At 43.4% G+C, this 25,851-nt stretch overlaps 1 protein-coding gene across 3 annotated transcripts in view; it reads left to right on the top strand.

Moving 5' to 3' along the window:
- Positions 1-24,324, top strand: part of LOC135212154 (DNA-directed RNA polymerase II subunit RPB9-like) — a 44,147-nt gene extending 19,823 nt beyond the window's left edge. For 2 of the 3 annotated variants that reach the window (XM_064245574.1, XM_064245575.1), the window contains exons 2-4: positions 7,120-7,237; positions 10,062-10,193; positions 24,073-24,324. In XM_064245574.1, the coding sequence (XP_064101644.1) occupies positions 7,142-7,237; positions 10,062-10,193; positions 24,073-24,228 (384 nt within the window). In that variant the 5' untranslated portion in view covers positions 7,120-7,141 and the 3' untranslated portion in view covers positions 24,229-24,324. Of the gene's footprint in view, positions 1-219; positions 255-7,119; positions 7,238-10,061; positions 10,194-24,072 lie in introns of those variants that run through there. The other variant, XM_064245576.1, reaches the window with a different exon arrangement.
- The last annotated feature ends 1,527 nt before the right edge of the window (positions 24,325-25,851 follow it).

Genomic DNA, 25,851 nt, shown 5'->3' with positions numbered 1-25,851 from the left:
GAAGAACATTTCAATGTTGAAGGTAATGATGAAGGGTCTGGAAACAGACTACGTTCACCCCATTCTACCCGAGGGACGTTACCCACTGTTCCTTGGACACCTCTCCCCGCCCCATTGGGAACTGTGGTTGGGTTGCTCCATGATCAAGCTCTGTTCAGCTAGAAAAGCACAGTATTTTGTCTGAGAATTTGGTTGAGCAAAATTCTGGGATTAATGATCTTTTCCTTCCTCCTTATGTGGAGCAGCAGCACAGGGTGAGTATGTGATTGGTTAATGGAAGTGTTATTTTAGAAATTGTCAATTGGAAGACTTACTGCACAGGATACTCATTTGTACGTTAAGTTGTGTTAAAACAAGTTATGGTTGGTTTTCAGCAATTTATGTATTTAAAGTCACCCTTGTCTATTGATAAAATTGAATATTGCAATACACCACCTGAACACCTGAATTAGCCCTGGTCACTGACCAGCCCAAACTATATCCCCACAGATAATTGGGTAATTTTTTAAAATGCCAGCGCTACTAACGCTGCAGGTAAACCCTGTCTACTGAGTGTTGCCAGAACTGGCTGGTTGAGTGCTCTCCCTTCAATTGCTTCTTGTTCGCTCAAGCATTAGGACGCATCCTAGCTCGAGCAAAAATTTTGGTCTGTTAGCCTGACCCTCACAGATTTGGCCTGCATTTTCAGTTGATGCATCTTGGATTACGTTTTGGATACGATTTTGGACCTCTGTTGGTTTTTGACTTGACTAAGGCATTGTTGGACTTTGCTACCAATGGCCACTCCTCAGAAGGAAACTTCCCCAGCTGTACCTTCGAAGTCGTCTTAATCTGCTACGCCTCCGGAACAACCTTACAGCGGCTATGGGGCAGTGCATCGGTCTTGTATTGCCTGCAAGAAGCGGATGAGTACCCTAAAGCATGACAGACATTCATGTTGCATTAGTTGTAAGGAGGTGCAGTGTGGGGTCAATTGAGATGTCAGGAGTGTAAGGACTGGTCATTGGACCAGATGGACAGAGTACGTATAGTCTTTTTGCTGATTTAATGACAAAATTGAACCAGTATAGGGATAATAATAGGAGTGTGACTCTAACCATTCTTTTTCAGCTCCCCTGCCTGTTCCAGAACCAGCCCTAACGGGTACTGGGGGTTATGAGGAACCGCAAGCCGAGAGGGCAGGATCCGTCGTCCCCCCTGGCACAGAGCAGGCAGTGTCAACAGCAGAATCCCCCCTTTCCCCCAAAAGTGTAGTAAAGAGGGTGATTTAGTAATAGGCGAGACCAAGACTGTCAGGGATCTTAGTGTAGATTTTAAGGATGAGAAGTTGCAAGAGCAGTGGCTTTTGGGTTCAGGTTCGGCTGCCTTTGCAGGATCGCCCTTGGATCCTGCGGAAGTTTTGTTTCCATCTTTGAGTTTTCAGAAGGACAAGGACCATAAGTCATCCAGTAAGTCAGTGACTGAAGCGGGGTCTGCTGGGGAAGGTTTAGATGCCATCCCTTCTTCTTCCAAGCTGGATCTAGTACAGATTCAGGGGCTGGTGGTAGTTTTCTTGATGAGTTGACGTTTAATTTGGCAGAATATAACACTAACATTTTAGGTTTGTCACAAAATTATAGATTACTGGTTGGACAGTGTTATCACTTAGGTTTCTCTGACATTCGGGATCATGTCATTAAGAATTTTCCCAAGTTTTCTGGTGATATGTTTCAGGAATATCAGCGGGGAGGGGAATCTATGTATTTTCTTTCACTTAAAAGAATGGCCTCTTCTTCCTCTCCAGCTTCTCTTACATCTGTTTTTCCTTCTATCCCTAATGTTTCCCTTCACACCTTGTCAACAAAATCTACTTCTCAAATCCTTTCTCACTCTCCTCTTTCGGGGCATACCTTGGTTACTTCGTCAGTCTGCTAGCAGGCCCTTCTGGTTGGTTTGCCTCAGGAGGTGTCCTGATCTTCTGGTTTCCCGCGCTCAAAAGCGGAGGTTTCTGCAAAGGGGCAGTTAGGCAATATGTCAGAGTTAAAGCATGATTTGTCGGATTTAGGAAAGAGTCATGCCCTAGAGTTAGGTGAAACGAGCGCTTCGTCTGTTGCTCTCTCAGGTCTGTGAGCTGCGGGGTTTCCTTCCTTTTGTCCGGAGAGTGTTAAGCAGGTGGAGGCGCATCGGATCCAGTAAGTGGAACCCTCTCCCTTGGCGCACCTGTCAGTGTGAGCCTAGTGGGCGGATCTTCTTCCTGCCCGATTTCTTTGGTTGGGGTTCCAGTAGTTGTACCAGGTATGACCTCGTCCTTTTTCTCTTCTCCTTTGATGTCTTTCTCAAACCTTCCTCAGGGTGCAGTGGTTTCCTTTTCTAAAGGTGGCGGGGGTTGTAGGGATAGAGGCTCCCTCTTCTAGTTCACATGTCGCTGCTATGGCGGGTGCTTCTTCTGGTTTTGTTAGGGCCGTTGCGGCGGTTCCCCATCCGAATAGGATGTTGGGTTGTTTGACTGGTTCAGGTATTGTGGCTTCTCTGATAATAGGTGCTGGTATGGTTCACTTGGGTACAAACAATATCGCTCTGGTGGGGTTTTTTTCCGCTTTGGCGGGCTCCCCTCTGGTTAAAAACATGGGCCATGTTTCAGGTGTTGTGGCTTCGTTCTCAGGTGTTGGCACAGGTCACTGGGGGAGGTTAAGGGCATGTGCTTCAACCTCAGTTCCGTTGGAACCCGGTTTGCTTAGGTCAGCTGCGTTTTATGCACTGATTGCATCATTGTTCGTCATTGGTGGTAAGGCAGTCCATCCGAGTGTTTCCCACAGGGGGTGGGGCGGCCTCAGGTAGGCTTGTTTCGGAATTGGCACACCTGGTTGTTGGCAGTGCGACAACCCCACGAGCTGCGTCGACTCTCTTAGGAGAGTGTTCATTCACAACCGGTTGCAGTTAGTACAGGAATTCTTCAGGGTATTTTAGGTCAAGATTCCAGGTATAGGGAATCATTGGGTTCCCCCTCTTTGCAGTCAGGTAATGTGGACGTTCGTCCTGTCTCTTGTCCTGCCCCTCTCCGACCCGAGGATGCTGATAGGGAGACGTCTTTGGAGGAAGAAATCCCTTTTGCTGAAGAGAACCTTCCCCAAGTGGGAGAAAGTGAGCATAAAAGGATTGTGGAATTCATTCATAATTTGTTTCCTCAGTCAAGAGTGTCAGAGGATCCAGTACATCCTAGTCAGGCGATGTTCGAGGAACTATATTCTACAAAACCTACGGTACCTCGCATGTCCTGTAAGTTGCCTTGATTCGGTCGGGTGGAGCAGGCCTTGAGGGAGGCAGATGCTAGATTAGCTTCAATGGTGGGTTCGGGTAGGCAGGATTCTTCTCTACTTCCACCCAGGAAGAACTTGTATGGTGTAGTGGGTAACCCTTCATCTGGTATAAGAGTTCCCTTGAATGAATCCGTAGAGGCGCTTTTGTCCAGAGTTCCCTCGTTGTCTAGGCAGGTAGGAATCACCTTACGAGAAGCGACCATATTAGAGGACACCTTTCAAAACCATTACGAAGCTCTCTCACATTCTATGTGGATGTTGTCTGGTCTGATGGGCTTCTTGAAGAGAGACTGTTTCATTCGACAATTTAATTACATCGGTTTCGATGGGGTTGGCTCATCAAGCAAACATCTCGGTGGCTTGTACAACCTTTATTGGAAAGAAGTGGAGGGAATTATTTTTGAGCCATCTTCCTCCCCACTTCCCAGATATACATAAGAGGGCTCTGTCGAGGGTGCCCCTCGCACTCTGCGACAGACTTTTCAGAGAGGAGGAGGTTGCGTCTATGGTTAATTTAGTTTCTTCTACATCAGCAGTGGAGTCACAACAGGCAACGATACGGGTGGCGGCACAAGGTGTTAGATCTCCAAAGGGTTCGCACATACCTTCCCCAGGTAAGCTTACGGGTTCTCGGTCACCTGCTAGGTCCCCTAAGAAAATGCAGTTTTCCACTAAGGCTCGTCCAACGGTGACTTCTAAGCCTTCATCATCAAAGAGGGGTTTTCGCAAGTAGGGGATGTTGCCCCGTCGACACTAGCAGAGGGGTGTCTGAACCACTTTGCGGACATCAGGAAGATGTGGGATGTGGAGCGTTGGGTAGTGGAGGCCCTTGGGAACAGATGAAAGATTCCTTTCCGTTCCCTCTCTATCCGATCCTCCTATTCACCTTCCCAGTTATTCCCCGTCCTCCATCAGGGGAATAGCCTTGGCAGCGGAGATTCAGTCTCTGTTAGAGAAGGGAGCGATGGAGCCTGCTCCTCCTTCGCTGGGCTTTTACTGGCGGATTTTTGTGACCGCCAAGGCGGGAGGTTCGTGGAGACCTATTATAGACTTGTCGGGTCTCAGTCACCTTGTGGTTTCCACCAAATTCCACATGGAAACTTCCCAGTCGGTGCTGAGGTATGTCAGTTCAGAGAGACGACTGGATGATTTCGGTGGACCTCAAGGACGCCTATTTCCAGATTCCTGCGCATCAGGAATCTTTGAAGTTCCTTCACTTCTCGGGTCTACCCGGAACTTTCCAGTTCAAAGTCCTCAGCTTCAGGCTGTCCACTGCACTGCAGGTGTTTACGAGGGTAATGTCTCCGGTATCAGCTATAATGCACCATCAGGGATTCAGAATCATATCTAGGCATGACGATTCAGACTCGTCGTTTTAGGGCTTCCCTGACGCAAGAGTGAGTGTTGGCTATCCTCAGTCAGTTGGAGAACTTCAGATCACAAAGGGCTCAACCAGTGAGCGAATGGAGAAGTTTGTTGGGGAGAATGTCTTCTCTCTCCCTTCTCATTCCAGGATCTTGTCTCTGGATGCTCTCTCTGCAGGCATGTCTCGGGAATCCTTGGGACTTTCGGGAAGAGAGGGCAGTGGTAGTCTGGGATGATTCCTGCCTAGAGGATCTTCGGTGGTGGTCAGAGGAATCTCATCTGACCGCTGGCGTTAGTCTGGCCCTCCCGATTCCAGACGTTCATCTGTACACAGATACCTCAGATCAAGGTTGAGGTGCAACCTTAGAGGAAACTCAGGCCAAGGGCCTTTGGAGGGATCCGGATCGGGAGGAATCGATCAATTGCCGCAAGTTGAGAGCAGTAGAAGAGGCGCTAATACAGTTTTCTGAGTTAGTCGAGGGAAAGGCGGTAGCGCTCTTCTTGGACAACATGACAGCATTGGCATACCTAAGGGAACAGGAGAACAAGGTCATCAGTTCATTGAGGGGAAACTCAACGTATTGGCGGATGCGTTGAGTCGGTCACGGGAGGTACTTGGGGGCGAGTGGACTTTAGTGCAAGAGGAAGTGCAGCTCTTGCTATAGAGATGCCGGCATCAGTAGATCTTTTTGCCAAAAGACTAAATTTTTGGCTACCAGTCTACTTCTCTCCGGTAGCGGATCCCATGTCTTGTGGGACAGATGCGGTGCTCCACTCGTGGGACAACCTCCAGGTGTACGCCTTTCCCCCCTTCGGTTTAATATATCAGGTATTAGGCAAGCTGAGAACCAGCACGAGAACTCAAATGGCTGATAGTCCCTTTTTGGCCCTAGAGACCTTGGTTCCCAGACCTTTTAGAAATGTTAGAAGAACCTCCTGTGATCCTCCCGAAAAGGAGATCTACTCAGACAACCCCATTTTCATTACTATCATCAGAACCTGCACATGCTCAACCTTGCTGCGTGGAGACTATCCAGCAAGAGGCACATAGTACAGGCCTCTCTAAGGAAGTGGCTCACCAGCTTTCCTTGTGTCTAAGAAAGTCTAGTAGGAAGCTGTATCAAGTTAGGTGGTCAATGTACAGAAGCTGGTGTAGGAGGGAAGGGCATAGCATCTCCTGCCCTACCATTGCGAGATTGCGGATTTCCTCCTGTTCCTCAGGAAACATAAGAAGTTGTCCTACTCGACAAAAACAGGGTATAGGTCTGTGCTGAGTAGTACTTTCTATTTTCATCTTCTGGAATTGTCGAACAGCAGGGTATTGCACGACCTCCTAAAGTCTCAAAATTGAGCACCCAATGATTCCACTTCAGACCCCTTCGTGGGATTTAGCGGAAGTCTTAAATATGTTGAGAACTTCGAGTTACGAGCCGTTAGAGGAATTATTACTGAGAGATCTGACTAAGAAAGTGTTCTTCTTGGTTTCGCTTGCTACAGTGAAGAGAGTGGGAGAGACCCAAGCAGTATCTAGAACAGTATTTTTCTCAGGTAAGGATATCTCTCTCCTATTTACCAAAGTTCGTCGCCAAGTCGGAATCAGAGACCAGTCCCTTGCTGAGAGCTTTTAAAGTCTCCTTTCTTGAGGATTTTGTGGGAGGTGACAATCTAGAAATGTGCATTTGTCCGGTTCATGCATTAAAGGCATATTTGGCATGCACAGAATAGCTCTTGCCACATCCGAGGACGTTATTTGTTTCGCCAAGGAACCCCTCTAGGGCCATTTCAAAGAATGAGGTTAGTTTTTTCTTACGAGAAGTTATTTCTCAGGCTACAGGTAACTCTTGTGCTTATCCTGGCAGCAGCAATTCACGCCCAAGAGCACATTCCATTAGGGGAATAGCTACCTCTTCGGCTTTTCTAAGGAACTATATTCGGTATCATCGATTTTGGAAGCAGCAACCTGGAAGTCGGCGTCAGTCTTCATGTCATTCTATCTGAAGGACATTGATCCCACCTCCATTTAAATGTTGTTAATTGGGCTAATTCAGGTGTTCAGGTGGTGTATTGCAATATGAAGTTTTCATTATAAAACTAATATTGTAATACTTACCTGAACACCCTCCTCCCCTCTTTAATGGATAGTGATTGTTGCAATTGAAGGGAGAGCGCTCTGCCACCAGTTTCTGGCAACAGCATTGGCAATGGTAGTACAGGTAACTCAATAGACGGGGTTTACCTGCAGCGTTGGTAGTGCTGGCAGTTAAAAAATTTATCCAATTATGGGTAATTCTGTGGGGATATAGCTCGGGCTGGTCAGTGACCAGGGCTAATTCAGGTCTTCAGGTAAGTATTACAATATTAGTTTTATGATGAAAACTTCATATTGTAGTGTTTATTTCTGTCCATATGCATATTTTGCATCGTTACTCTTTGAACTAATATATAACTTGTATTCCAGAGGATAAGTAGGACACTTCAAGATGAGTCTTATGTCAAAAGATGAAAATGGTCCAGGGTTTGTTGGAATCAGGTTTTGTCAAGAGTGTAACAATATGTTGTACCCCAGAGAAGATAAAGTAAGTAAAATGTGACAGTTTAACAAATATCCACTTACACACTATTATTTATTAGTTTCTGTCATCTGGTATGTATCACATTGAATGGTCATCAGTGCAAAATTGATATAAACATCCATCATTATATTGACTAAAAAATTAATTTACACTCCAAATCTGTTTAAAGATGAAAATAAAATGGTTGATCAGTACTGTATTTTGCAAGGGTAAGGATTTTTATACAAATTACCTATTGTTGAATTACGTACTATTGAAAATGATAGCTAATTCTACTGCATTCAATTTGAATAGTGTTCTCTATTAGCCTTGTAATCTTCTCATCATTGTGTAGTTGGTGTGTGTCAAGTTTCCTGATGTCATGTAAACATTTCCTGTTTAAGTTCTATTTACTCTGTTTCAACATGCACTTTGGCAGCCATCTACTGAGTTACAAAAAATTGAATGAATCAAGATAGTGTTATAAAGGTATATACGTATAGCATACAGGTGGTTTGCAGTTGGCAGGTCGGTTAGTGGGCTGACTTTTGCTTTGTCATGGTAGTACAGACAGTCTCAGGCTTATGACGGGGTTTTCGTTCTGGAGACACGTTGTAAGCCGAAAATTGTCATGAGCCAGAAAATCATAAAAAATCCTAAGAAAACCTTACTTTTAATGTATTGGGTGTATTAAAAACTATGTAAACTGCATTTTTATTGCATTTTCATCAAAAAAAAAATCCAAATATTGATTATTTTGCATTTTTGGAGTCATATTTCTTCCACCAGATCGGTGTCATAAGCACATGTCATAAACCTGGAAATAATTTCTGACAAATATAATTTAAAAGCTTTGTAACCCCAGAACATCATAAGCCGGGGACTGCCTACATACGTATTACCATATAGTGCACTGCTCAGGTAGCCTTGACGACATTAACTGATATCTCTCTCTCTCTGTGTTTGTGTGTGTTTTGCACTGTTTTACACACCATCTGATTTCTTTTAATTCTTCTTATGGTAGTAGTGGGGAGAAGTTAAATCTCTTGTACCGTGTTAATGTTGGACTTTTTTCTAGTATGTGGAGTGCCTTGAGAAGTTGTAGACATGGGCAGTTTTGGGCTTGGTCATAATTTTTGCACAGTTTAATAGAGCTCTTCTCTTCCAGGTCTCCTTCTTCACATAAGTGCTTGAAAAACGATTTCTTGCCACATAAGTTCTTTTATTATCCGAGGGAGAAAAGATATGAGGAGTTCCATGTTGGAGACTGCCATTGCTTTTGGAGCTGCACTAGCTCAAGTTGTCTTCTGGCAGGCATTTTCATGGCTGTTTCAGGGGTCTGGTTCACCTTCAAGATCTTTATTTCAGCAGATTTTATGCCGTTCCCCTTATAGGGACCCAGGACTTTCTGAGGGGTTTTCAGTCTGTCTTTAGCTAGCTTTTGGCTTATTTGCCAGAAAGGTTAAATGATCATTTGTTAAGAGGGGATTAAATTCTTTTTTTCTCCTTTGTTTTTGCAGCAAGTTCAAGTCTCTCTTTGAGGTTTTGAAAGGTCTTTGTATCACAAGGTTCTGCTGCCACTTCTCCCATGTCTTTTGCGTCTTCTGGAGGGGATCTCAAAGTTCCTGAGTAGGAACGTGAATCTTTAGAAACTTCTTTGTCTCTGTGTAGTTAAGTTGCTTGATTTTTTGTCTCTGATAATCCAGGACTTCAAGTCACTTAGGGCAACCAGGTTAGAGGCAAGGTTGGCACCCCTGCCATCCCCTAGCTAGCAAAGGTTGTGCTTAAAAGGTGTGAATTTGTTGCAGACATGCTTCAGAAGAAAGTTCTAAGTCTTCCTTGCCCTTTATTCAGTTCTTTATGAGGATAAGGCGAGCCTTATGAAATGTTGTTTTATGTAACATTACATTTCTCTGTTAAATATATATAATACTGTATTGCATTGAATGTCAATAAAAACAATGTATTAGAAAGAGAGGGCACTGTAGTGTTTGGTAATATGATGCTCAAGTATGTGTACACATGCACAAGTACAGACTGAAAAATACACGTACGTATACGTATATTACTGTATTACATAAAATACTGTAACACATTAAATGTCAATAAAAATATTGTCCTGGTAGGGGGCCCTGGCTAATTATTTTTAAATGTAATGTTTATGTTAAAAAACAGACACAAAAAGTGTATGGTCTTTTCTTACATTGTAAAAGAGTTATGCATATTTTAATCAGCCCTCTGAACCACATACACTGAAGGGGTTAGAAAGGAGCAAAGTTGTTCCCGCTGCTAAGTTATGGAATTGGTAAAAAGATTCAACAGACTCCGAGAGCAGTGGATACAGCCATGTCTATACACTGGAGGAAGTGCCAGAACTATTTCCTTGGCAATTGCCATTTAAGCAAAGTTCATGTCAACTTGGCTTAAAATTCGAATTGTGCAATGGGTTAAAACCACTTTCCCAGAAGAGACTGCCTTCTTCTAATTGAGATCAAGGAGACAGAAAAATTCAGTTCCTTCAGATGAGAGGCAAACAGCTCCAGTATATTTATCTTTGGGTTTTTCTTAACTTCATTACCTCTTATTTATTTAGCAGCTTGAAAATAATAGATTGAGGTAAACAAAATTATCAATGTTACAGCTTTAAGAAGTTGGCTGAATAATAATTCAGAGGGATATGTGTACCAGAGGTGGTTATCAGAAAGAAAGTGCAGTCTTGGTCGTAGTGTAGATATTGGAAGTTAAACTAGAGATTACTGCATCCAAAAATAATATTCAACTCTTAGTTGTATGACTTCATTAAGTGGTGTTCTGCTCAAGATCTTAATATTTTACTTTGTTCTTGCAGGAAAACAAAATTCTTCTCTATGCGTGCAGAAACTGTGACTACAAGATGCCAACCAATAATAATTGTATTTATGTTAACAAGCTGATGCATGAAATTGATGAGTTACGACACATCAACCCAGAAGTCATACAGGTAATGTATTTCTAAAGAAGTCAAAAGACTGAACTAGCATATTTTGATTTGGTTTTTTATATTTCTCATGTTTTCCATATTTTATACTGTAAATTTCAGTTGCAGAATACTATTAGACTGAACATCAATTCAGACACTTGTCTAGTAAAAATTAAGTATCCTGACATTGTGCTGTTCAGGTGCAAATTTCTCTGTAGTATTGCATGCTGGACTTTACTCCTGGCATAAGATCCATTATTGATTATTTGATTCTTTATAGTACAGGATTGTACATTAGTGCCATCAGTTTGTGCATGTTATTTGTTAATCTCTGCTGGCCAAAACCTTACCACTGGTTAGTCAGTAACAGTTTACTGCGAATTCAGTATAAGAATGGGAATGGCAAATGTTAGGTTTGACCATGTCCTTTTCTATGATAGAATGAAAGGGAAGACCCATACTACACAAGGAAAACCCAACCATATAATTTTACTGCAAATCTGCAAATTATACAAGTATGATAGATTTTGCAATGAAAACAGCAGTAATATAAATTCAGTGGCTTCTAACTACTCTTTTAAATGCTGATGGACAGTAACTAACCATGACACTGTCTGGAACATGGAGGCTGCCGTAGACTCCAAAGCCAAGGCATCCTGCAGAGACGAGGACGGCGCAACCGACCTCACCTGCTCCAAAGTCAACCCTGGCTTGAGATGTATAACGTCTGGGTTAAGATGACGAGGCAACAAGCAGACAGAGTTCGTAGCATAATACTTCCTATGCCTCATGAGTGGTGGAGGAAGCAACTTGGAAGAACCCCTTGACCGAAGAGACTCGTCCCGGTCTGACACAGAAGTGTTCACTTTTTACAAGACCGACTGGACATGCCCCGATAACGGAAGCTGAAATGACGACTTAAGATCTTGCATAGCCTCCAGCAAATCTTCCAAGCAGGAAGGAGTGAAAGACGACCAAGCCTGAGACCTACTCTCCAAATTGCTGAAACCACAAATGAAATCAACAACCTTGGTAAAGGAAGACAAAAACTCTTGCGTGTCTCCTTCCTCCTGCTCCGGCAATGGAGACCGACAACGAGAAGAAAATGCAGGCTTATCCAACACGCCTTCCTCTTGCAAACCAACTGTAGACCCAGCAGCCAAAGAACCTGAAGCACCAGCAGACCTGTCCGGACTGGGGCTGCGCGCCAACTCACGGGAAGCAAATCAACTTCCGAGGAAGAGGGGACGACATTATACAATAAATCAGCCTGAGCGCCTCCCGATACCTACTTCCAACGACGAATCGATGGAAGAAAAGGAAGGTGACATATGCACAACACTAGCATCATGGTGTATGACTGCGGAAGAAGATGAAGCATCAGGGCAAGGCGATAAAAACCCTTCCCACGAAAGAAGAGTCGAAACTTTACGCTGCTCCTTCTTACTATCAAGGGATTCGTTATGGTACAAACATTAACATGACACCTTCTGCATGTGGAGTGTGGGTCTGTAGCTGAAGAACCCAGGAAACGAGAACACAGGAAACCTTCGAGTTCTCGGGCACATACGTTGGCGAGGCCGAGATGAAGCAGAGGAAGCCATATCAACACAAGCATGCACACACAGATAATCAAAATAGCGAAAATGGGCAAACAACTGGGTAAAAGGCTGAGAGAGGGCAACTGCGACTCTCACCCAGGTGGTTAAGAAAAAGACTAAATGCGGTAGCGTGGGTGTGCGGTCTTTGACCAGTTTTCACCCGATATATGCACGTGTTGCCAGATCTCACAAGATTCCTTGCTTTTTCATCTCCAATTTTTAACCCGATCCAGCTAGACGCTAGACAAATATCCTGTTGTTAAGACTGAAGGTTTGTAGCTATGAAAAATACAAATTGTACTAGAAAATTTGTCATTTTGTATATATGTATGTTTATACCTGCTTGCTGAATTTAGGTTTTGTACTTTGAATCGAAAAGTATATGTACAGCAGAGTTGATATCAACTTATACCTCTCTTGATGGCTCATTGGTTAAAATCACTGTGTATTGTTGTTTTCAACCCAGGCAGTAGTTTTCAATCCACCAGTAACGAAGCACTGTGCATTGTTACAAGTGGGGATGTGAACTGTGATCTCTCTGTCTCCCTGAAGACTGTTTTTATGCTAGCCTAAGCCCTAGCAAAGCAAGTTGGCAAGTTACAAGGTCTCTTATTTTGTCTGACCATTTGAGGGTTGGAAGCCTCATTCCTGAGTCTATGGTTAAATTAGCTCAAAACCCATCAGTCTCTAAAGAGATTATGTGTCTTCATTCCCCTTCTCTGGACCTTGCTGGCGGTGACCCAGATGAGATGCTTTTGCATCCAGTGCAAGTTTTCAGTTTTAAGGATCGAAATTAACCTCCCAGGTCAGCTTTTTTTAAGTACAGGAGGGCATAAGGAAGAGTCCAAGAACACCTTTTCTTTTTGATTTCATGAAGTGATTAAGCAGAGGTATGGATTGTCCTGTGAAAGCTCACAAAGTTGGGTGTTGCCTTGTCCATAGCCTTTTGGAGAAACTTCTTGATTTCATAGGTAATGCGAGGTGTCTTACATTGTCAGACTACCTTTACCACATTTCACTTTGAAAGATGTCACCCACAAGTCCTTGGAAACCTTAGAACTCTGTTTTATGCATGACACTTACCTGGCAGGTATGTATATAGCTTATCCTCTTGTCGCACTGGCAGAATTTCAAAACTCGCGGCAACCGCTAGTACACTGGTAGTTCAGGTGATCGCCACCACCGTTCCCACCCCGTTCCCGTGGTGCTGGTGCTTGGAACCATTCCCGTTTTCCTCAGATTTTCTCTGCCAGCCGAACTAGCAACATCGTTGTTGGTTCTCTGATAGAATTTCCTGCTCGTTGACTGACGTTTTGGATATTGGCATTGTATTCGGAAAGTTAGCTTGGCAATCGCAATTGATCTTGCATTAGTATGTCTGATTCAGGGAGTATGTTTAGAGTTTGTGTGAAAGAAGGGTGTAAAGTGAGACTACCGAAATCATCGGTGGATCCCCATACTGTATGTAAGAAGTGTCGAGAGTTTGTATGTACGTGGGAGAATAGGTGTAATGAATGTGAGAGTCTAAATGAGAAAGAGTGGAAGACTCTTGTGAAGTATGTTGAAAGACTGGGAAAAGATCAGGTGAGAAGATCAGTGTCTAGAAGTGAGAGATCTGGTTCTTCGGGTAAACCTTTGAATGATTCTATTTCTGTGTCTTCTCCAGCTCATTCAAATGTAGATTTAGTAGCACCTTCCCCCCAGGTTTCTCCTGCGCCCGTTGCTGTATCTGAGGACACTACTGACCCGCAAATTGTGAAAGTGTTCGCTGCCCTGGCTTCCATGGGTGATCAGATCAAGCGATTAACGGATAAAGTGGAAGTGATTAATGTTGGTGACAGTGTAGTGGAGGGGGCGCCTGATCGTCCCTCTCGTGCTCCTAGACCTAGACCTCTGTCAAGCTCCCAGACCCAAGGGAGAAGGCATGTCGAAAGTCGAAGGGAGGCGAGAGGGGTTTACTCACGATCAGTCGTCCCTTCAGGCAGTCCTGTTGTTACGTCTCAGGATGAAAGAGTTTACGAACAAGAGGGTTGGAGTAGCCCTGAGGTCTTTTTGTCGGAAGATGAGGACGCAATCCCTATCAAAAGGAAGAATATTTTTCGTCCTTTAGACGTGTCTAGCCGTGAGATGGGTGGTTTTTCTCCTAATAGAGAATCTGCGCTTCGTAGACGTCAGGATCGCTCACCTATCCGTAGCAGCCCAGTGCGTCCTCGTTCGCCGCCTCCTCAGGAGTTTCGTCAGGAAGCGGAAACTAAGGAAGTGTTACGAGATATGCAGGAGAGATTAGCAGTCCTTGTTAAATCCTGGGAAAGGCCAGAACAACCCTCGGTTAGACGTAAGGACGCTTCTCTTCCAGTTAAGTCCTCCAAGAGGACGCAGGATAAACCGTTGCCTCCGCTTTCTCAGGCGGCATTATCTCGTAATCCAGGACGCAGTGTGTCCTATAGGAGGGACGTTTCTCCTACGCTGCAGGACGCAAGAGGAAGAATGATGGACGCATGGTGGACGCAGCGGTTGCAGTGGACACAGGACGCAGGCGGCAGCGCGCTGATCCGCCTTATTCCCGACAAGACGCGGAAGTGCTTGATAAGGAGGCAGTTTCGCATTCGCTTTCCAGACAAGCTTTGGAAAAGGAACCTGATATGGATTGTTTTCAACATCTGGAATTCCAGGATATTTCTTCTCAGGAGGAAGACTTAGTGGATTTTTCGGAGGAGGACAAGAATGTGGAAGCTCCTTCCTCGGATTACAAGAAGCTAACTGAGTGCCTTCTTTCGTTGTTTGAAGGAGATTTTCAACCTTCTGCTCCTTTATCTCCGCTGTCTCAATTCTCCAAGACGAAAGCACCCAAGAAATCTACTTTCTTGAAAATGACGCTGTCGATCACAGCTAAGAAAGCCCTTCAACGCATAAATGAATGGTTGAAGGAGAAGAGAGAAGGGGGGAAAACTTCATTCGCATTTCCACCGGCCAAGTTAGCTTCGAAGTCTGGTGTGTGGTATGCTACGGGGGAAAGTCTTGGCCTGGGAGTTCCTGCCTCCTCCCAGTGGGACTTTTCTAATATCGTGGATAGTTTCCCGTAGGCATGCCCTACACGCAGCCAAGGTGTGGTGGACTTCATCAGAGTTCGATCATTTGCTGAAGGGCATTTATCGGACTTTTGAAGTCTTTAATTTCCTCGATTGGTCGTTGGGGGCTTTGGCACGTACTCTAGAGATTGAAGAACCTTCTGATTTGGATTTACCCAGAAGCATTATGTCCTGTATGGACAAAGCCTTGAGGGATGGAGCTAATGAGCTTTCTTCACTCTTTACGGCAGGTGTGCTGAAGAAAAGATCGCTTTTGTGCTCTTTCGCTGCTAAAGGAGTTTCGAATGCGCAAAAGTCGGAGTTGATGTTCTCCCCACTTTCAGGACAGCTTTTCCCACCGGACATCATTAAGGATATTGCGCTTTCCCTTACACAGAAGGCTACACAGGACCTGCTGACATCTTCAGTAAGGAAGTATTTGCCTACAAAGGTAGTAAAGAAGACACCGAAGGAAACAAGGACAGCACAGCAGCCCTTTCGGGGTAGGACTTTTTCCCGACCAGCCTTTAGAGGGAAAAAGAGTTCCTGCCAAAAGAGGTTCGAAAACCTCAACCAAACAATGAGTTCGAAGTCCTCCAGACGTGTGTTGGGGCCAGACTTTTAGACTTCTGGGAAGTCTGGCAAAGCAGAGGAGCGGATCCTTGGTCTGTAAGTGTAGCGAAGGAAGGCTACAAGATCCCCTTCCTAAAGAAACCACCTCTCGCTACAGCTCCGAGAGCCCTAGGGGCTCATTACATCGATTTAGAGAAGAGAGAGGCTCTTTGGCATCAGGTTGTCAGCATGTTAGAGAAGGGAGCCATAGAACCTGTTCTGGATCACGAATCCCCAGGTTTTTACAACCGTCTTTTTCTGGTACCGAAGTCTTCAGGAGGTTGGAGGCCAGTACTGGACGTAAGTCAGCTAAACTTGTTCGTAGAAAAGACCAAGTTTACGATGGAGACGAACGATTCAGTACTGGCAGCGGTACGTCCAGGGGACTGGATGGTGACGCTGGACCTTCAGGATGTGTATTTCCATATTCCGATTCATCCAAGGTCCAGAAAATATTTGAGATTCGTGATCCAGGACAAGATATATCAATTCAGAGCCCTTTGCTTTGGGCTTTGCACGGCCCCTCAAGTCTTTACAAGGATGATGGCGAACGTGGCGAAGTGGCTCATCTGTTAGGAGTCAGAGTCTCCCTCTACTTGGACGATTGGCTCATAAGAGCACAATCAAAGCAACAATGTCTGGAGGACACGGACCTCACATTAGAATTAACAAAGCAGTTGGGTCTGATGGTGAACCTGAAAAAGTCACATCTGATCCCCACACAGGAGCTAGTTTATTTGGGGATTCTGATATCCTCAGTGACTTTTCGGGATTTTCCGTCCCCCGAAAGGCAGACCATGTGCCTTCGGAAAGTGCAAGAATTCCTATCGAAAGACTGATGCTCGGCGAGAGAGTGGATGAGCCTGCTGGGGACACTCTCTTCGTTAGAGCAGTTCATTTCCCTAGGGAGACTTCACATGAGGCCCTTACAGTTCTTTCTGAATTAAGTCTGGCCAAGAAGATCGCAACCAGATTCCTTCCTGTTTCCAATTCCTTTAAAGATAAAGGAGGAATTAAAGTGGTGGCTAGCCCCGGGAAGATTAGCAGAGGGTACGTCACTCCAGCAGAGGAACCCAGACCTGATATTATTTTCCGACGCGTCAGACGCAGGCTGGGGAGCGACGCTGGGCCCTCGAGAGGAGTCAGGCCTTTGGAACGAACAAGAGAAAGCTTGGCACATAAACAGGAAGGAACTGATGGCGATTTTCTTGGCTCTGAAAGCGTTCAGACCGTGGATCAGCGGCAAAGTGGTGCAGATCAACGCGGACAATACCACAGCTCTGGCATACATACACAAACAAGAAGGGACCCACTCGTTTACTCTTTGCAACTTGGCGAAGGAGATTCTTCTGTGGTCAGAGAGAGAGAACGTCACCCTGCTCACCAGGTTCATTCAAGGGGAGAAGAATGTCAGAGCGGACCTGTTGAGCAGGGAGGGACAAGTGCTTTCGACGGAGTGGATCTTGCATCAACAAGTATGCCAGAGGCTGTGGAATCTTTGGGGCAGCCCAGTGGTGGATCTTTTCGCTACCGCAGCGACGAAGAGGTTACCGAATTACTGTTCTCCAGTCCCGGACCCTCTTGCAGTCGCAGTAGATGCCTTCCTACTAGATTGGACGGGGCTAGACGCGTACGCATTTCCCCCGTTCAAGATTTTAGGAAGGGTAATGAAGAAATTCAGAGAAAGTCAAGGAACAAGGCTGACTCTAATAGCTCCATACTGGCCGGCCCAAACGTGGTTCACAGAGTTACTGGAATGGACAGTGGATTCTACGAGAAGACTACCCACGAGAGTAGATCTTCTCAAACAACCCCACTTCGACAGGTTCCACAAGAACACCCTCGCTCTGGGTCTGACTGCGTTCAGACTATCGAAAGACTTGTCAGAGCGAGGGGGTTTTCTAGAGAAGCAGCGAAGGCAGTTGCGAGAGCACGAAGAGCTTCAACTATCAAAGTGTACCAGTCGAAGTGGGAGAACTTCCGTAAATGGTGCAAGAATCGGAAGATTTCTTCATCCAGTACCTCTGTGACCCAAATTGCAGATTTCCTTCTGTATCTGAAGAAGGAAGTGGGTTTGGCAAATCAAACCATTAAGGGTTACAAATGTATGTTATCTTCAGTGTTTAGACACAGAGGATTAGATCTGTCCAATGACGCAGATCTTAGAGATCTTCTCAGATCTTTTAATACGAAGAAGGATCGACATTGCAGAGCGCCTTCTTGGAATCTTGATGTCGTACTCAAGTTCTTAGAAACGGATAGGTTTGAACCTATGGACAGTGCTTCTTTACGAGAACTATCGAAGAAGACTATTTTCTTGGTAACCTTGGCTACAGCTAAAAGGATTAGTGAGCTGCAAGCTATTAACAAACAAGTAGGATGGAAGCACAACAAAGCAGTTTGTTCGTTCCAGGAAGAATTCTTAGCCAAGAATGAGAATCCTTCACATCCGTGGCTAAGGTCATTTGAGATTTCAGGACTGGCTGATCTAGTAGGTCAAGAACAGGAAAGGGTTCTTTGCCCAGTAAGAGCCTTACGTTACTACGTAGAAAGGACAAAAAGCATTAGAGGGGCCTCAGGTTCTCTCTGGTGTTCTGTGAAAGATCCTACTAGACCCATGTCTAAAAATGCTATGGCTTTTTTCGTAAGAGAAGTCATTAAGGAAGCACATTTGCTTTGCCAGGAAGAATGCTTCGGTTTGCTTAAGGTTAAAGCTCACGAAGTGAGAGCGGTAGCTACGTCCTTGGCATTCAGAAAAAATTTAGCCCTCAAGGACATTATAGACTCTACGTTTTGGAGGGCAAAATTCGGTTCTTTGCTTCGCATTACCTCAGAGACGTGAAGACAACTTTTGATAATTGTCAAACGTTAGGCCCGTACGTATCCTCAGGTACAGTATTGGGCAAAGGAGTTTCCACCCCATAACCTACTAACATGCTAGGCTATTATTTTAATAGGTTATAGTGTTTTATGGTTGTCTGAGAAGGTTATTGCCTGCTCAGTTTATGGTGTAGTATTTTGTTATAGTGATTGTGTGTGGTTCAGGTGACTAACTTTCCTAGCATGAATGCCCGTGGTAAATGAGGGCTAGGGTTCTCTGTCAGCAAATTGGTCATGTCCAGTTGTCAGACCCTTGTTATTAGCTTTCTCAACAAACAGGTCACATCCTAGTTGAGAGCTACTAAGGTTTAGCAGGCTAAAGAGGCAGGCACCTATGAAGTCAGCTACCTTAGCAGGTAAGGAACCTAATAGTAATTTTAAAAATTACTTAATTTTTAAATTATGACGATGTTGCTACTTAAGGGTAAGTTAGTTACATGGGAAGTGATAGTTTGTATTTTGTCAAGACAAATGCCAAATTTTAAGTAATATGTATTTGTCATAGGTAAGCATCCAGCATAGCCACCGATGGAAAAAAAAAAAAAAAAAAAAACTTCTTAATGAGGTGAATGGGAACTCTCCCAGTTAATCTTAAGGGAGGTGAATGGGGACTCTCCCAATTAATCTTGGGGGAGGTGAATGGGGACTCTCCCAATTAATCATTGTTTTACCAAGCTTCAGTGACCATTTCCAACTCACACTGAGAAATACTTTTACATAAGAGGCTCTGGTTTGTATACCTAAGAAAATACAAGTTCCTAAAAAATTTCAGTTTTGCTTACTGTATCCACACAGATGTAACATTACCTATTACTGCTGCTGACTTTTGTATGTATGTTTACAACTGTTTATACCATATACTTTTTGATACTGTATTTACTGACACCTTTTCATAGTGTACCAAATTTTCAAAGTATTTTAAATTTTTCCTTAACATAAAAACCTGAAGTGCTTTCAAGAGGATTTTAGTTTGGATGTGAGTTAGAAATTGCAATTTAAACTTGTTGACAAGGTAGTTAAGAACTAACAGATAGAGAGAAACCCCAACCGCCTGTGTATCTAACTAAACTTCACTTCGCCTTTTATCCCAAGTATCAGATTGAAAGGGGTGGCTGGATTGGCCATGTAGGTCAAGAACTTCAGGTTTGTATGTTAAGAAAAATTAAATCACTTCTAAAATTTTATATTTTGTTCATAGAAAAATAAAAACCTGTGTTCTTTACATAGGAGCTTACCCATTAATGGGTGGAAATCTGGATACTTTCTGAATTGATTGGTAGGTTCACCCAACCTAGGAGTGTCATCTTCCTGGTCCACTTAGGAGCAATGCAAGGGTGGCCTGCACATCTGGCTTGCCACCCATATGGGATGCTGCAGCTTGCTAGACTTTTAAACTATTAAGTAATAGATTAACCAAGCAGTTATGTAATTGGTCTGAAATAACTCGAGCAAAAACATTTTGGAGATAAAAAATAACAGGCACACATCAATTGATGGACTGTTCTACTGTCTATCCTCTTACCCTTCAAAAAAGAAGGGGGCTAGCATCCATTGGTAACCAACGACAAGACTGGTGCACCGTCAAATAGCTAACCTGCACTTTTTGTAGACTGGTGCACAGTCAAATAGCTAACCTGCACTCTTTGTCAGTCCATATATGGCTTGACACCCTAACTCTCTAACAAGAGAGGAAGGAAGATCGAAAGAGGAGAGAGTAACTAGTCACTCCCTTCCTCTCTTTTGCCAACAGAATACCTTAGACACTGTATTGTCCCTTTTGAGAGCTGGGCTAGGTACCAAACTACCTCAGGCCCAAAGTAAGTGTGTCCAAGGGCTAGGGGGATTTTCCAGCAGGGAAAACGATGTGCATGTGATTTGACACGACCACACCTAATGAGTAATACCTAGTGAGACAACACAACAAGTCCCTAAAAAGTGCCAAGAATGGGGGTGATGCCCCTGCCCTTGTGAGCTGTTACCTGATTTGCACACTTGCCATCCTTATTGGGCAAGATATTCACCTGCTTGTTTTATCACAGAGCCAGGAAGATATAGTTTTCTCAGACACCTCTTTCTTGGCTCTGTCAGTAGTATTGAAGGGTCATCAACACTTCGGCCTGAGACATCAAGGTCTCCTGAAATAGTACTGCATAGCAACCAAATTGGACACAGCAGCATTTCACACACGAGGGGATCCATGACTTGAACCTGATGTAACTAATGATTCAGTATCTCATTAAGAAATCCAGGACAATTTTGAATGAGACAGATCACGCATCCTCCCGAGTACTTTCACAGTAAAGGTAGATGAGAAAAACCTCTACCCGCTGGTGAGTAGCTGTGACTAGAGAGGTACTCCTTCTGTGACACCAATCACAGGGAATGGCCCATTCCCTGGTAGACTACTGTTGAGGATATGAAAATATCCCAGCATCTTCCAAGTTCATCAAGAAAAACCTCTTACTTGGAGGAGATGTTGGATAGCTTCCAGGCATAAAGTGCCAACACTGTGGTGGCCTGGTGATACATCTCTACAACCTTTGTACATGTGGCAGACACCAAAGGATGTGTCATAGAGGAATATGTTTTGGGACCCTGGACAACAGCTATCGGGTCTGGATGCTACTTTGCATATGGTCTCTTAGGAACCATCAAAGTCAGCTTGAAAGTTGTGGTGTTGAAGTTGAACACCATCTTAATAGGAAGAATGACAGAAAAGCATATGCCTCGAAGTTGTTCTAAGAGTACTGAAAAACATCACCCATGCTAACTAGTACAGGTCCAGGTACGGGGGAGCAAACCCAGGAGTTTTCTGGTTTGCTGAATAACTAACAGGTTTATGCTTGGAACCTCCAAACCTTGGAACAACTTTTTTGCAACACAGGTACATATTATGGCGCACCACTTTGAGCACCTGAATGTCAAGTGACATAGAGCAAGTGAAACCAATCCCTTGCTTGTTGACGTATGCCACCCCCAAAATGTCACTCCTCAACATGACAGTGGCCCATCACACGATCTTGGAAGTCCTGAAGGGTTAAAAACGTTACCTTGCGTTTCAAGATGTTGATGTGCAGTTATCTAACATTCTCGTCCACACCCCTAACCAACAACTTTTAAGGTGTGCCCCAGCCCTTATTAAGGGGAGGGGGAGGAATTGCTTAGTGGCAATTTCCATTGTGAGGTTTCTGTTGCCCAGCCACTAAGCAATTACAATGGGCTGCCGAATTTGCACGCTCAGGATTCGTAGACTCGCGCATTCACAGATTTCTCTCTGGTGTGGTGGGATCACAAGCAAAAATCCAAAGCAACAAGATCTCAACTAATTTACTTTATCGAACACAGCTGACAAATAGTTCCCCCAGCCACACTTTCCTCTTTACGTTACTAATTACGCAGGGCAATTGGCTTAATGAGACAGAACACAAAAAACACAAACACATGTACTCACCTTAGACTCAAGACACTCAGGGTGAGACACTGTGCTGTCTGCTGGATACTGTTGTTGAGACACAACAACTGCTGAATTCAATACACAAAGACAGACAAGCACCAGAACCATACAAGAACTTCAAAAAAACAACATAACAATCACTACGCAAACAAATAACAGCAACTCGAAAACAACACAGCAAATCATACAACTCACTGCACAACCAACACCAACAACATCAAAGACAACTCTACAAACCAATACACAAACAACTGCCAACACTGTCTCCAACAAACAACTCACTAACATCAAAACACGAAATCAACTACAACAAACACTCTTCAGCTCAGCAACAACCAGGCAGACACACACACAACTATACAGTATCAAAATAAATTAAATCACACTGTAACAACTGACCCTCAGCAGACTGCCTTATCTCTAAGACTACTGCTCATCACAGAACCTGATCATAGACTGACTCGCAACCGCGCCAGCAGACAACCCAAAACAATCGCCCACCAAGCAAACCATCGCTAACTATCCACCCACCACTTACACTTACTCTGTCTCTCTTTCTCTCTCAACAGCTCGCTCATTCACACTTCAAAAAATTTTTTGAGACATACCATCCTAACAAAGACATTGCAGTCTGTCTCTAACATGTTTAACGACAATGCTTTGCATAATTTTAGTCAGATATTGAAGAGATGTCGGAAACAAATGTCTCTGGACAGTTTTGTTATTTGACAGGGGTCCAGTGACTCAAGCTGGTCCCAGTGCCAGAAAAAAAAACAACATGGGGAAGTAACCTCAGACAGTGCCACTAAAAAACGTAGAGATGTAACCTCAGATAGGTTCTTGATACCTTTATTCCTTCTGGAGGGGGATTCCCCTTCCAAATACTAGCCTCTCCTCTTCCCTCTCCCCTCCTCTCCGTCTTCCATTTGCTAATGAGTCTTCCATTAAGTGATGTTAAATGTTCATTATTCATTTATATTTCTATTTGTTTTCTGTATGTAAAACAGTGTTTATTCCCTGTAAAATGTATTTTTAAAATATTTTTTGGGGTTTGGAATGTATTAATACGATTTACATTATTCCTTATGGGAATTACCGTTTCGGTTTTCATATGTTTCGGATATCGTTGGAGGTTTCGGAACGGATTGCGTACGAAAACCGAGGTTCCACTGTATATCACAGAACAACACAGCTACTCATTAAAACTTCCAGAAACTGCTACATTTCTGACAGAATTGAATTGAATAGAAGTGTGTGGAAAGTAAGATAGAAGAAAGAAATATCAAAAGAACATTTCTGACAGAAGCTAGGTATTTAATCCTACAAAGGATAAAAAGCTATGCTGAATTCCTTGTGAGCATGCTGACTCGAGTGATGGGTTTGAATCATAATAATACAGTCTAAAACTAAGAAGAAAATGAATACTCAAGCTTATTCATCATAAAAGTTCAAATGATAAAGTCAGGCAGGGAGTCCTCAGACGTCAAACTTGACAGCAGCTGGAAGCAAAATGGAGTACAGATTGACAGGTGGGGGGAGTTCCCTCCCCCTTCCTATCGGTAGTTAACTACTTTGTGTTTGAATGATTGTGTCCAACTCATGCGTGAGTAAACTCCGACAAAAGTTGATGTATATGAGTAGGAATAAGTGCCTGTATGACTCATTTTTTTCACATTGGCAGACAACCATTCTTTTAAAAAAATCCTTAGAATAATGAAAAAACCAGTGAAATTGGGAAGAACACAAAACTAAAAATTATATATATATATATATATATATATATATATATAAGACTATATATATATATATATATATATATATAATTATATATATCTATATATATATAGTATATATATATATATATATATATATATAAATTTTTTTATTTATATATGAGGAACCAGAACAGAAAGAGCAGAGGGTAGTTGCTATTTATACTGAATGTGTAGAGAAAAAATTAAGGGTGTGCACTACTTGGAGTCATATCTCCCCTTGTAACACAGCAGATCTTTTATGTACTATATAAGGCACTGGTTTGTAAATACATTTTTTATTTTTACCCCTTTGGAAGGCTGCATATTCTGTCTTTGTAAGCTCGTCTGCAAGGTAGTTTATGGTCTCTAAATTATTCTATAAGTTCTCAGAATAAAGTTAATTTATTTTGTGAAAGGAACTTTGAAATTAATACAGATCCTTAAATCTTGCACAAATCAGTATCAAGTGAGAATCTAGAAAATCATTATTTATTTACAATGTACATAATTAAATGAGACTATTCTCTTCAGGATCCAACATTGCCTCGAACAGATGATCATCCATGTCCACGCTGCAACTCCAGAGAAGCAGTCTTTTTCCAGGCTCAGACCAGAAGAGCTGAAGATGAAATGAGACTGTATTATGTTTGTTGTAATGCAGAGTGTACCCATCGCTGGACTGAATGAATTAATGAATTACTTTCTCCTGTCAAGATTTTACTGAAGTACTGCTTTATACCCCTTTGGATTATTCTAATAAAGGAAATGTCAATTAGCACTTTATCAAGATTTTTAATGCTATATTGCTCTAGACCCCTTGGATTAAAACGCCCTCCACTACAACTTAGGCCAGGAACGACATTCCGGGCAAGGATTAGTAATGGTACAAAAATTAGATTGGCACCTACTGCATGTCGTATGAGGATCTGTAATGGTAGCACCCAAAAACCTGGAGCACGGAAAACCTCGAATGCCAGGGCACATGTGTTGATGAGGCCTTGAAGAATCGGAGGACTCCATGACAACAACAAAGCACACACAAACACACTGACACAAAGAAATCACAGGCAAACAAAGCAACTGTCTTGGGAGGAGAGCAAAAGCGACTACTCTCCAAGGCAGTCAAAGAAAGACTATCGTGTCACAACATTATATGTGTGAGTCACCAGATGCCATAGATTCCTTGCTTTACAATCTTTGATTGTTTTTAACTGGTTTCTAACAGGCACAAGATTATCATAAAAAATACAAGTTGATTAAAAATTCGTCATATTTCCAATAATTGTACATCTGATTTTTTTTAAGTACTATGTATTTTTCTAGGTAACCTTTTAAACAGGTTACAAAACAAGCAAAGATTGTAAAGCAAGGAATCTGTGGCATCTGGCAACTCGTGCGTATACGAGGTGGAGCTGGTCACCGACCGGGCTTGGAATCTTGTGACGCGTCCAGTCTTTTCTTCCAACCCAAGATATAAGAGGGGCAGCTAGAGGTGGGCAGTTAACATTAAGACCTCAGGTTTGTTAGCTATGAAAAATACAAGTTGATTAAAAATTTCTCATTTGTTCATACGCGGAACAAACCTTCGGTCTTAACAGTAAGTTAGACTTATACTTGGAGGTGGTTACAAATACCCTGAACTGGATACTTGGAGGGAGGTAGAAGTACCCTGAACTGGCTGGGGGGTCTGAGCCTGTGATAGAACAGATAAGCGGGTATCTTAAAAAGTCAGCCTGCTGGGATTAAATACAATGAGACATGTCCAGATTCATTGCATTAGTGGAAGGTAAAGAAAACTTGGTCTGCTCAAGCAAAACACCAGAGTAAGATCCCATGTTGGAGGTTTAAGTTCTCTTGGTGAATAGGATTGCTTGAAACTTCTGAACAACATCGAGATTTCTCAGGATGAGATGTCCGAGACCTTCAGGCACAGGACCAACCACAAGCAGCCCTGTAGCCTCTGACAGCTGAGACGGAAAGACCTTTCTCGTTCTGAGAAAGATTAGAAAATCCACTATCTGCTGTACAGAAGTTCTGAGTGGAGAGAAATCCTGACAATGACACCAGTAGACGGCCCACTTGCCCTGGTAAACTGTTGATGAAGACCTCCTGAGATAGTTGGATATCTGGCCTGTTGCTTTGCGAGAAAAGCCTCCCACTCACAGGCGACACTTGGCAGTCTCTAGCTGTGAAGTCATAGGGATGGCAAAGGAGGTTGTGCCATGAGGGAATTTCTCTCAGAACTGCTGACAGAATAGAGAGAGAAAGTCTGGGAAACACTCTGGCTGTGACCACGGAGGTGCCACCAAG

This window comes from Macrobrachium nipponense, chromosome 40, assembly GCF_015104395.2.
Source record: "Macrobrachium nipponense isolate FS-2020 chromosome 40, ASM1510439v2, whole genome shotgun sequence".
Taxonomy (NCBI): Eukaryota; Metazoa; Arthropoda; class Malacostraca; order Decapoda; family Palaemonidae; genus Macrobrachium; species Macrobrachium nipponense.
Note: the sequence above shows the minus strand (reverse complement) of the source record. Positions and strands in the feature narration are given on the sequence as shown.